Genomic DNA, 13,768 nt, shown 5'->3' on the forward strand with positions numbered 1-13,768 from the left:
GCCGCCCACAGCGGGTCCCTAAGATGGCGGCGGCCACCACAGCGGGCGGGCAGGTGAGCGGGCGGGCCTCGCCCCCCGGCCCGCCCCGGCCGCGCCGCTCCCCGCTCGGAGCGGCGGCAGCCCCCGCCGGGGCTCCTCGTACCCGTAAGGCCCCAGCGCCCTCGGCCTCGCCCTCTCGCTGTGCTGGGCTAGGGGGGGCTCGGCAGCGCCACCGCACCCCGAGGCGCGGCTCGCTCCGTCCTCCCGCGGCGGCGGAAGGCGCTCGGCTCCCCCACACGGCCCCGGGGCGGCAGCGAGCGGCTTGGATCCTCCGAGAGAGCCGGGGCAGCCTTTCCGAGGCAGCGGCTGAGCACACGTGGGCCCCGCTGGGGCCGCCCGGTGCGGCGGCGGAGAGCCGGGGCTGACAGGGAAGGGGGGGCTCCAGGGTGGGGAGGACATGAGATCCCGCATAACGGAGGGTGCGAAATACAAATCTTTGAGCACAGCCTTCCTGAGTGTGGAACGCGCCACCCGGGATTGCTGCTCTCTGCAGTAGGTGTGCGTTCACCGTTGTCACGTCCGCACTCCCCATCGGCGTGTCCCGCAGTGCCGGGGCCTTACATCGGCACGCTTGGGGTCTCTCACAGCTGCTTTTCTCCAGAGACCACTTGGTGGTGTTCCATGGGCAGATTTTGCACGCATAGAAAGACAACTATGGCCATTTGTCCCAGATCTTTCCCCTACCCGACAGCTGCAGTTGACAGCTGGCCGTACCGAGTTCCGGGCAAATGGCAGCGTCCCACAGCCGCTGTGTGGAACAAGCAGCCCTGTGAGTGCCTGGCTGCCTCTGGTCAGAGAGTGCCACAGGTCCCACACATTTGCAAGTTATTTTGTGTATGTTTAGTACACCCAGAACACGCTGGAGTGGTTGTGCAGCCAGTACAGGCCACTCTTGACATGCCTGTCCGTGTTTCCAAGCCATTTTGTACTTGTAAAGTTGTATCAATTTTGTGTTTTAATAGTGATCATAATGACGTTGGGCACAATAGCTCATGTGTTAAACCCATTTTTTTCTGACACACAGTTTAGTTTTTATCAGCCACTAGTAAGAGAGATCCATAATTCTTATGTTGATGGATTTTGTTGCCTTGCAAGTTATGACACATCAGTAATATACTCTGAAAATAAAAATTGTCTGCATTTTTCAATGCTAAATGTACAAGCAGAGTTTTTTAGATGCGTAGCTTTAAAATGTCACGTGCACAGTTTTAAAGTAAAGCCGTGTAAAATAAAGTTGCAACTGTAATGCAAAGTAAGCAGTTGCCTTGTTCATCACAAGTACTGGGTTAGCTGACCTGAGTGAGAAGCCCATTGTCCAGTTAATGTACATTAATTTCTCACTTCATGTCTACCAACCGTGATTCTCCACAGGAAAAAAAAAATAGTGTAAGTGTAACCTAATCACTGGAGTATTTTTGTCAATATAAAATAGAGACTGTCATTTTTTACCTCTTTATCTCTCTTAGACTATGCTAACAGTTTGCAAGGTGCTGTGATACATATATTAATTTTGGTGTGCACATTAAACTCTAAGTTCACCTATGTTACAATGTAATGAATCCATAGTGGTGTAGTACATTATACTGACAAACGTACTGTATACTGTCAGGCAATAGAAAACCAGCTGAAGATCTGTGGCTATAAGAGCAACATGGATGTCGTAGCACTGCATCTGGCTAGACAGTAAGTAAAATGTTTCTTGTTTTGACTTTTACTGAAGTTGAGCACACAGTAAATAGTAAGCTTTCATAGTGCTTTCTGTATCAGGACCTCTCTGAACATTATGTATATGTGAAATGCCAGTAGTAAATCATAGTCTTACGTAGTTACATACATGTTGTGAATGAAGAAATGGTGAGGGTACACCGACACATAGCAGAATTGTGCTACAGCTAACAGCCTCATCCTTAGATACACAGTCTGTCTCCAGCAACCCAGAGTTGCTTGAGGGTCTGTGAGTTCACAGAGTTGTACATGAATTTCTGCCATGGGGAGCAGAGGAGTGAGCCTTGATGGGCCGATCTCTGCCTGTTCTAACAGGCTTGTAAGGCTGGGTGGAAGGAGTATCAAGAAGGCAAACAAAAAAACACAGGACCTGCCCAGTCTAAGAACTGCCAAATTTCTGACCTCCCTGAAGAAATCTGTTACTGCAATGGCAAAACTCAGTGGTACCACCTTTGAAATTACCTGCGTCTCTACTGCTGAGAACTGAAGGGAGGGCAGGGCAACATGAAGTGAATATAAGCACAAGAACGGTTATTTTGGGCTGATGAGAGAGCTGATCTCCTCTGAGAGCTTTATGAAACAGCTTGAGGTGTGGGGCAGATGAGGAGAAGAAGATGTGCTAAGTGAAGGAAGGCAAAGCTTTCATGAACCTGTGGGTGATCTAGGTTGATAGAGGTGTATGCTGTAGTATGAACATGCTGAGAGGCTGCCATAGAGGGATGGATACATGACAGGACATACTTCAAAGTTTTGGGAAAGCGTGCTTTGAATTTCTGGCCAGGGCACAATTCCAAGTGTTGCATACCTGTCTGCAGCCTCACAACTGCATCCACTGCTCACATGGTTGACAGCATATAGAAAGAACTAATGTAGTTTAATAATTCAGGGACAAGGTTTTCAAGGTCTCTTGGTCCAATGAGTGAAAAAAAAAGAAAGGTGTTAAGGGATTTCAGTGTTGTCTAGTCTGTTTTTGATGGAAACCATATGGTCTTGAAAATCTAAATGTGCTCACTAGTATGCTTAAATTTCTTATCCTATCTCCTGATTTACACCAAGAAAGTATTTGATAATTTGTGATGTAAAACATATAGTTACTGTCAATTTTTTTAAGATACGCATTTTAGAAAGAAGAAAATGTGTAAAATTTAAGGGAGAAGTTGAAGTAATGAGACAATTAAAAGGTGCATATATACATACTTTCTAAACAATACAATTATTATACTGCATATGTAAAGAATTAAGTCTGTGTATACAGTCTTAATTGGCATATTTTCTGTTCTGAAATGCTTGAATGTGTGCCCTCACTGGCTTTGAAATATTTTTTTTTTTGCTATAGAATAAAAAGAAATGTTCGCATGGTAGATACAGAAGTCATCTGTCTGCCCATGAAACCATTTTGATAAAGATGATGCAAGATGGATTCTCTGATGATTGGATAGAAGTGAACTCCTTTTATTCTGTATCAGTTTATATAAACTTGAACCTCATCCAAGCTCAGTATCAGATCATGCCTCCTTTACTGTTGGTTTGACATATTTTTCTGCTAGCTGAAATAAGAAAATGGAAACAAATAATTAAAGTCAATCAAATGAGAGAGAATGAGTTTATATTTTAAAACGACTACTATTAAAGGGACATGAAACAATGTATTTTGGACACTGAAAGCTGTCCTCCCAGGAAAACTGCTTAACTTAGCAGTAGGTAGAAAAAGAGTGCTGCAGGCCAAAAAGGATCAGTTTATAAAAGACATACAAAGTCTGGAAGGCATCTAGAAAAGGACAGGCTCTTTTAAAATGTTGGAGGAATTAAGCTCTACCTGGGGCAAATTAGATGCCTTAATATAAAAAAAAAGCCACAAACAGCAAACCAGATTGAGGCTTGGAGATAGTGAAGATGGGGCTGTTACTAGACAGGGAGTAAAGCCAATTAAATGTAAATCTGTAAACTAGTTGTAGAGTGGCAGTGGCCAAGAATGTAAGAAATTTTGTCTTTGCTACCTGAAATGTAGTTCAGGGGTGCACAGGAGAATCAGATAGGAGCTCTGTGTGTCCTGTCAACAGCCATCTGCTTGTCCCTGCTACTTACAGTGGTGTCTTTTTCTGTTAGTTGTGACAATAGACACATTAAGTTAGTTTTTATGGCTTATCTGAGAAAGCCAAATAAACAGTTTAACAAAGTAACAACATGAGAGATAATCTGATTTTCAGTAATACAAGGGACTAAAAGTATAGCACCTCAACTTTGTAGGGTTTGCTCTTGACTGACTTTCATTTCCAAATGCAAGATGAGAAAAGGCATCCACCCACCCTCCCTTTGTCTGTACCTGGAGGGTGTGTTGGAAAAAAAAAAAAACCCAACAAATAAAATGACAACATGGAAAGATAGAGACCAGGTTTCAAAGTTGGAAAACAAACATGACTTTAGCCTGATGATATGAGGTTAGTTTTTTTCAGTCCTGTTACTTTCTGAAACACTGGCCTTAGTCTTGCAACACATTAAAATCCACAAGGAAATTTTTATTATGGCAATTAAAAATTGTCGAGTAAAGGTAATCTATAATTTTTCTAGTGGAAATTAAGAACATTTATTTAAAGCAATGAAAAATAAAGAAGAGCAATTAGTTAAAATTCCTTGGCACCTCACTAATATTTTGTGGTCAGTAGGTAATTTTTTATTTATAGTACACTAGCAAACTCAAAGTGCTAGAAACACAATTTAAAAAATAAAAACTTACTAGCACATGGGAGATCATTTCAGCCTCAGTGGATGCAGTGGATGTACTAAGTTTCTATGAGGACAGGAGTGGAAAAAGGGCAAAATATTTCACAATATGCACTAATATAAAAAATAATAAAAAATGCACATTGACATGTTTGATGTCTGTCTTCTGTTGGCTTCTCTGGCACTCTGGTTGGACAATCCCCACTGCACCTTCAAAGCAGTTTTCCTTTTAGCTTCATGTCCCCAGGGTGCCAAACTTCTCCTCCTGTGTGCTGAGCAGGATTTCTACAAACTGCAAAGTACATGTGACTCAGACTCATAACTCATGCTGTTATGGAAAAGCAATTAATGTATCACTTATTTTGTTCCTGTTTCTTTACCACCTGCTGCCTCGTTATGCTTGCAGGTGTGCAGATTGCTTACACTGTCTCTGCCATCTTGTTCTTTTTGTCTTTTTCTGCTATAAATTCTAGGGAAGTGTGCCTTTCTAGTTCTTGTATAATATTATTTATGAAAAAATAAAATATTTATAAAATTACTAAGCACTACTGATGTTAAATTTGTTACTCTTTTTTTTTTTCCACCAGAGGACTAAGGAGTATCCCAAATCTATCACAGTTTCCCAGATTAAGGTATTTGTGGATTAACAACAATAAGGTAATAAAATACTTCTTTAAAGAGCAGAACAATGCATCTGTACTCCCTGATTATTTTTTTTCTAACACAGTATTATATAATTGTCAAACTCATCAATTACTTTTAATTTCCAGGCTAATTTAACTGTCAAATATAACAGATTTGAAGAAACCTTATTTTTTTTTAATTACAGAGTATAAGCTAATGTATTTTCCTTTAGATTGACATCAGATTTATCAGTTCTGTGTATTTAAGAAGCAGAGGTTCTGTGCTAATTCCTCAGTTCCCAGTGTAGCTAGAGTGGGCAGTTCTTGGAACAGACCGAGGGGTGATGCGGCTGTAGGACAGGAGTGGATTGCAGGAAATGCATGGGTCTTCTTTGCCCTTGCAGACATGCACAGTTTATTTCTTGGCAGGCTGATGGTCGAGGTCAAGTTCGTTTTTGATGTCATGCACACAAAAGTGACATAAAACTCTGGGAAATGAGCTTCTCCGTGTGCACGGGAAGCAGCACTGCAGTTCTAGGGATGATGGGGTATCTGTTGCCCTTACACATTGTGTCACCTAAACTTGGTGTATTTAAGAGATTTCCAGACAAATGGTTGGAGTGTGACATTGGGCCACATTAATTTCTCTTGTTTCCGATGCAGTGTAAGGTCCTAAACCAGTTACACAAACCACGTGCCTCACTTTCTCCATCTGTGCAAATCTGGATCCTAGTGTTTATCATATCCTCCATGGGTTTTAAGACAGTGTTCTGTTAAAATGTCCAGACAATACAGTTTCCAGTCAATTGTAAGCACATTTTGTTTGACACAAAATCATCTACTAGACAGTAGAATTGTCTGATTTAGAAATCTACATGTTCATAGCCAACCATTACTAAATGGTTGAATTGTATCCAAACCCTCACCATTAGTCAATGGTAATAAAAAGCAAGAAAACTAATAAAACCCCATAAAATATTTTTTACTGTACAGTAGTTTACATGACTTTCACAGTGAACCCAAGTTCTTAAATCACCAGAATTGCTTGCTCAGGTAAGTAAGTAGATCTGTGAGCAGCAAAAAAAATAAATTTACATTCCATGTCACTTCAGAGCACATGTATATCTGCTGCCCCAGGCTAGCATCAGTTACATGGCATCTTATGTCCAATTCATCAAAAGATCTCTCTTTATCCAACTATTTTCAAAAAAAGCAGAAGTATAGATATATTAAAATATTGAACTAAAATCACAGGTATAATAAGGCTTTTCCTTGTATAGCTAAAGGACATTAAAGAAAAAGAAGAAATGGCCTGATGACTAAGCAGAACTGATCTTGCTGATCAAAAAAGATAAATTAATTGGATTTTTGATCACTTTCCTACCTAAGCAGTAACAAAGAACATTCTTTTGTTGTTCTGTGTAACTTGTGTGGAGAAGTCACTCAGTGGCTTTTCATAGGAAAAGCCTTACTTAAATGCCTCAATAGGAGGAGCATATTTTTCTGTACACAGTAATTTTATCAAAAAAAAAAAAAAAAAAAAAGAGCAAACTTCAGATGATCCTGAAAACAAAACTTGCCAAAGATAGGGAAAAGCACTGTACCAGGGAGTGGGAAAATTTCTGTCTTAATTCTCTTCCTTCCAGCTTTCAGATACTGTTAGTGCACAGAGCAAAGCACATTTATTTTGGAGTCAGTGGCAAAATTCAAGGACTGAAATAATTCCTTCCCTAACAAATTATTTCCCATGACAGAATTCAAAGAGTCAGGAATAACATTCTGTTTGTTGCTCTTGCATTTAAACTGTGGGATAAAAAATTCAGCACCATTAGTGCTCCCAGTTCTCAGCGATTATAAAGGTCAGCTTGTTAACCCACTGCAGACACTTTACCTTGCACTGGAGTCAAGCAGTACTGGAATTGAGCTTCTCCAAGCAAGAAGGTGTGATTCCATAGGGACTGAAGATAACTCTTTATTGGGAATACACCTCTACACATACTTACTTTTTTTTCTGTAACTCTAATTGATTCTCTAAATATGATTAGATGACATTTCTGAAAAATTAGGACAAATTCGTGCTCTTTAAGCCTGCTAGTGAAAAAATAATTTAAAAGCAAGAGGCTTGGTTTATTCCAATGATATATTTTAGGAATATTTTTAAACCAACATAGAATTATTGTGCTCTACAAGGGTCTTCTCACAATAAAAATTATTTCAAATGTGGATAGAAGGAAAGGAGAATGTGGAGACCAGGGAATTTCAGAGAAATGTCCTTCCAAATACAAATGTTAAATCTGTATTTCAAAAAATTAGATAAGGCTGTACTGCTTGTATTTGATGTGTAATTGGTATTTCTAATGAAGGTTGAACTGTCAAGAGAATCCTTAAACCAAGAGTCTTAAACAGAAATATAAGAAACTACTTGTGGTTAAACAGTTTTCAAGAGGCCACATTTATAATTCTCTGACACTGTATTTAGACTGACATATAACACTTTGCCTAACTCTGATTTCAGATCCAAGATTTAACCTTCTTGGTCAAAAACTATTGCTTGACTGAACTCTATCTCAACAATAATGAGCTGACAGATATATCAGGTACCAATCTTCCATTTTTAGATTGTTGAGCAGAGGCCTATACTTTCTTTTCTCTGTATTGGCTTCAAATTCATAAAACTGGATGACAGGCAAGTAACTTATTGGTTGAAAGCTCCTATGTATGCATAATTAGAGTGTGTTAATTATTAGATATTTAATTTTTCCAGCATACTTGAGTGGCAATAAGGTGATATGTTTATTCTGGTATAAGGGATGAAATGTCATTCACTTTATGTCAGGCAATTGTGAAAAAATTTTGATCTTACATGACCATATTTAATACTGAGAATTCATAACCAGAAGTATTTTGCAAAGTTACCACCAAACTTGGTTTATTGTAAAAATGCATCTGTCTTCTATTTCAGTTTTGCTTGCCCTTGTAGATTGAAATGGCTTTACCAGACTTGTGAATTTGTGAATGAACAGACCAAAGCATAATAGATTTCTAAATATTTTAGACATTTTAAATGTTAACATTTTATTTTTCTCTGTCTCTGTAAAATGCTGGGATGAGAAATGATCTTGATTAGTTTCTGTGAAATTTTGAGCTAACTTTATTTTTGAAAGACATAAGCATGGATACAAGAGACAATACAGATGATAACAAAATATGGGTAGAGAGAAGGGTATCATTAGTAGAGAAATGTGGATAAAATACTGTATATAGTTTGGAAAATGGGATGTCTAATCCTGATGTGTGAGGATGTGAACACATAGTCTGGGTCACAACAATATTTTGTAATGGCTTTTAAATACATCAGTAATTACTTGGAACTGAACTATTTTCTAAGGAATTCACTGTTTATTATTTGTGAGGCAAAGGCAGTATTAGGGATATATTATTGTTTGTGAGGCAGAGGTAATATTAGGTCAAGGTAAAAGGAAGTGAATTAATCAAATATTATAGGGATATAGGAGGAAGGAAGGGAGGCAGAAGAGAGGTTGCAGTTGCGGCTGATTTGTTGATGCAAGGGTGATGTGGACAAATGGAAAGAATTGAAATGAAAAAAAAAAGTTAGGCATGTGTTTAAAGGATGTGACTAGAAAGGTGAAAAGGACATTAAAATCTCTAATTTATTGTTTTAATTAATATCTCATGCAATGTGTTACCAAAAGACAGGCATACATAGATAACTAAAATATCAAATTTGGTGTACAGCATAGCAAAATAATGTTCTAGTAAAGGTAGATGTGGTGAGAATGATTAATTATTTTTCATTTTATTTCAGGTGCTCTGAAACACTTATGTTCATTGCAGATTCTGTTTCTTCACAACAACGAGTTAAAAAAACTTGGCAAAACAGTGAAGGAATTGAAAGGAATGATAAGCTTGCAGACTCTAAGTAATACCTTACTTTTATTTTGCAGAACAGCAAGTAGTAGCTTTCTAGTTTCTTATCAGGATATTTCTTGTCTGTTTCCGCTCATTTGCTAATAGCTTTTGAGGCTAATTATCAATTTAAACCAAATTTGACAGAAGAAAGAGATGTCTAAGACATGAAAATTCCACAAGGAGTACCTCAACTGAGGAAAAACTGCTAAGTGAGTTCAGAAGTGAACTTTTTGGCTGCTGGCTAGCCAGTATCTTGGATGAGTAGCTTGGAGGGTGTCTAAGCAGTTTACAGCTGCCTCTTTGTAATGGAATACAGGAGTACAGTGAGATTGTCATAGAGGTGAAAGGAGTTGAGAAATGGGTGTTATTGCTGTTGAGAGTGTGAGTGATAGGTTATAGAACCCAAATTCCTGCCTCATTAATTCTCTTGCTTATAGAACTTCCTATCTGCATCTTTTTGGCAGACTGGATTTCTAGAACCTAAGAATAAATACACTTTAGGTATTATTCATAACAATGTCTTGTTAAGGAGCATACACTAGCTGGAAATGGAAATTTCAAATAAGTTATACAAGACAGTGTTGGCACCAGTAAGTTGCAATGTAAGAAGTAGCCTCCAGGGAAGGTAGGATTATATGCTATTAAGATATTGAAAGTGAAAATATAAGCAGTCTTTTTCCATGATTCCTAAAGGAATGTCAACATATGCCATGCCAGGTGCTTGGCAAAGAAGAAGACAGGAAACAAGTTCTGTGCTGTAGTGACATGGTTAAGGAGGTGAATGTCAGAATGTCACCAGGCCGTAACACCTCCTTAAGCATTCAGAAAACTGAATGTCTGATTGTGGGAAAGGAAAATATGAATGGAAAAGTAAACTTTTAATTGACTTGACTTTGGGCCAAAACTAAAAAAACAAATCAAGTATTTAGGAAGACAACATGCCAGCCAAACTACTGATATTTTTTCATTATATGCAAGATAGAAAAATTAGTCCATTTAAGAATTCAGTCGTTTGAAGTGATTAGGCAGAGTCTGGAAAGACATCCTATGTATGAATGGTGCAGTCACGGTTTTAATGTTAGTTCTACGAATTAATAAGGAGCTTCAACAAGCACAGGAAGTTTGTTGTACTTGTTGCAACCATCTGTGGGAAATACCTAGCAGATAGTTAAAGTGCTGCTGAGTTATTATGAATGGCAGTTACAAAGGCATGGTGAAAATTGGATGCAAATTGGACTGGCCACCACCATAGAAAAGGAAGTGTTTGAAAGAACAGTCAAACAATATATGTAATATACTGATCTACCCTAATTTAAAAAAAAATGTTGTTTAGTTCAAAGATTTGTACAGTACTACAGTAACCAGTGGAAGAAGCTTAACAACCTTAATAACCATAACTTTAAAGTCATTCTTTCTTGACCTTTGCAGTCATGAAAAAAATTGTCAGTGTGTTTGCTCCAAGGGGATTTCATAATAATGAGTTCTCGAATTAACAGGTCTCTATTGGTTTAATAAAATGCCCTGTCATATTTGAACTAAATTAAATCAGTAAATGAACAAAATAAATTTTAAAAGTCATATCCTATACATCATATTACTATATAATTTATCTGCCTTCTTGCATTATTAATAAATAATAAATGGCTGCAGAATTTGCACTGTGTAGCTTTGAAAAGGGCTGTGCCCATAGATCACTTTTATAAAACAAAACCAGTGAGACTTCTCACTGTTATGAGGTAGATCTTTTTTATTGCCAAACAATCTGATTTTAAAAAAACCCCGCTTGCTAGCCTTCAGCAGAGCTCCTGGATGCTTAACAACATTTTATTGTTTTGTAGCTCTTGGGGACAATAGAACTATTAAAACACAGTATTATTGTTCACGTCAGGAGTAGCATCCAGCTGCCAAAATGTTGCATTTTTCTTCCTGAAAGCTCTGTCATGATTTTAGCCACTGCCCTGCACTGGATGTGTAGCATAACAACCATCCTTCATCAGGTGTCTAGGGAAGACACTCGGCTTTAAAAGATTTACTGCACATGCTGCTCACAACTGCAGCCTTTTGGGAGATTCAGAGTGCTTCTTTATGGGCTCACCTTGTGCTCACATCTCCCTTTTGGAATCCAAGATTTTTGTTACGTACTCTGTAAATTGCCTCAACTGATTTATTGTCCACAGCTGATAACATCCTGCTGCTAGACCTCAGAAAACTCTCTTGTTCACTGTTTCTGCCCCATGTGGCAGAGGCACACTGTTTTCCTACACTCCAGATAGAGAAAACAGACAAAACTGTGGAGGAAGAAAGCATTATCCTAATTTGTAGAACTAAAATTGCATGACCTTGACAAGAAAGTAGATAGCTCAGCCAGGAATTGATCCCAGATGTTTTGTAAAACAAAACCATCTTGATCTGTACAATGGTTGAATTTATTGTAAAAGTAAGTAGTAGAAAAATTCACGTTCTCTAAAACAAACCTACAAATCAGTGTTGTTGAGCAGGGATGTAGTCCAAGCAGCATCTAGATTCACAAGTGTTTAATATCAGACCTGGTTTGTGCCTTGGAAAAATCTCTCTTGAATCATTATTCTATTCCACTACCAAACATAGCTGCTCTTAGAGATCTTTCTGAAACATTTTTCTCTTTGGAATGCTGTAGTATATTTTCTTGACTCAAAAACAGACTTATCAGATACATATGTAATATTCTTTCTGATTAACACTTTCTAGGAAAAAATAGATACATATTACTTTGTTCAGTAAAAATAGAACTTTTGCTGCCACCATGTGGGTTTCTTACTAATTTTAAGTACAGTGATTTTAAAAAAATTATTAAAGAATTAAAAGTTTTCCTCTGCATACATGGGACAGGTGTTTTCTATGTAGGAAAATACATAGACAGGTTTATTCCAGCCCTGTTACTTCTCAAAAATATCTGCTAAATCCCATCAAGCAGTGAGCCCTCTCAGCAGCCATACTTGTCCTGAACAACATGAAATTGCATCCCATAGTTTACAAATCTGTGTGGAGTATTTTCAGGCTTTTTTCTTCTACTGTCTCTTATTCAGTAATACCATCTTCCTCTCCCTAACTGCTAAAATGATATTATAACAGAATTTTTTTACCCTAGAGCAAGTCCTAGCCACAGGCTCTGCACAGAAAAACAGATTACTGTAGACTGTAGCAGAAGTTGTAAAAATTATTAATTTAAGATTTTTTTCCCCCACTCTGATCTCAAGGTGACAGCCTCCTGATTTTTTTTTTACTGTCTTAGAAGAACAGTATTTGTATAAGGACATAAATAGCATTATTATGTTTTTTATTTAGAAAAGAAGCCCCACCCCACACCACTTGTTTGTTTATTAGCTGATCTGTGAATGAACCAGTTTCTATTTTAATCAACCTCAGATATCACTGTCACTAAACCAACTGATTTGGCATGTGAGCTAGGCTAATGTTCCACACCTGGCAAAGCAGCAGCACAGGACTGATACCTGTCTCTGTGTTGCAAAGGTTTGGTTATACAGGTAATGTGAACCTGAACATGAACATTTTAGCCAAGTTGCTAATGGGCTTTTGAAGCTCAATATCTCAAGCCTCAAGGAAAGCTAGTGGGACACAGGGTGTCCGGAATTTAGGCCCTATGAAACATTTTTCTCTTAAGTTTCGTGAGTTCTCAAACTCATCATCTGTCAAAACATCAGAAGGCTTTGTATTTACATTTTATATTGTGTCTGTGGGATACAGCCTTTTATCAGCTCTGATAAAGTCTTAGATGTCCTAAAGCTCATCTGATATTAATAACTCCGTCCTCCTACAAATGTTGTGTCTTACGTTTAAGCTTGTCACACCTAGAAGACCATTGTTATTTAAAATAGGCACTACCTAACAATATGTGAGAAAATCAAAGGGAAACTCTTCAGTGTTTTTTCTGTAGATCTTAAAAAAACAAAAAATACTTCAAAGGTTTGGAGTGCATGATGGCACCTTCACTCAGTTCTTGCCTGTGGTATTTTCCATACTCTGCAGTAAGTCAGTTCCTGCAGTCCATGTTTAGGTGAGTAATTTCACATGTGTAAAGAGACTGCTTTGTTTACCCAGAGTAAGAGCAACTTGAATTTTATGTTTCATACAAAATCTTTTGCTCCTAGTGACCTTTAATTTTCCTGCCTTGCAAAGTGCTTCTTTCACTGGGTTTGGTTTTTTGTGACATTGTTTTTTTCTGCATGCATTTTGCAGACCTATTCCAAAACCCTCTGGCATATGATCCAGACTACCGGCTTTATGTGATATACTTCCTTCCTTCAGTTCAGCTCCTTGACAGGAAATGTAAGGATTGCTTTCCTCTCTCACAAAGCATTGGCCGTTGCTTTTGATTTTAACCAGTTTGAAAAAATAGGTGAAATTATCTTAGCTGTTCTTTTACATACATTTGTTGATAGAGAAAAATGACTAATGAACAAGATACTCGTATTTTGCAAGATTTGTCAAGCAAAAAGAGTTTGCATGGCATAAACACTTTGTTAAATGCTTTTGATTTCTTTTTCTTTTTAAATTGTTTAGGTTTTTCTTGTATATTTGGGTAAAGATGAAAGCCTGTGCTTAGAAACATGTACCTACCTCTGTGCATTCAGACTGGTATATATTAACATGGGTGAGCGTGCTTATTTAGGTATGGATAATATCCTGAGCTATCTATGTGTTTCTGTACATTTAAATGTGTATATGAATGT

General features: G+C 38.0%; 1 protein-coding gene across 1 annotated transcript in view; it reads left to right on the forward strand.

The window, feature by feature from the left end:
• Nucleotides 1-13,768, forward strand: part of LOC138106452 (leucine-rich repeat-containing protein 72-like) — a 19,453-nt gene continuing 5,685 nt past the window's right edge. Inside the window, exons 1-5 of the mRNA XM_069007067.1 lie at nt 1-53; nt 1,649-1,722; nt 5,073-5,142; nt 7,624-7,705; nt 13,275-13,364. Of these exons, the coding sequence (XP_068863168.1) occupies nt 24-53; nt 1,649-1,722; nt 5,073-5,142; nt 7,624-7,705; nt 13,275-13,364 (346 nt within the window). The 5' untranslated portion in view covers nt 1-23. The remainder of the gene's footprint in view (nt 54-1,648; nt 1,723-5,072; nt 5,143-7,623; nt 7,706-13,274; nt 13,365-13,768) is intronic.

The sequence above is a fragment of the Aphelocoma coerulescens genome, chromosome 2, assembly GCF_041296385.1.
Source record: "Aphelocoma coerulescens isolate FSJ_1873_10779 chromosome 2, UR_Acoe_1.0, whole genome shotgun sequence".
NCBI classification, from domain to species: domain Eukaryota; kingdom Metazoa; phylum Chordata; class Aves; order Passeriformes; family Corvidae; genus Aphelocoma; species Aphelocoma coerulescens.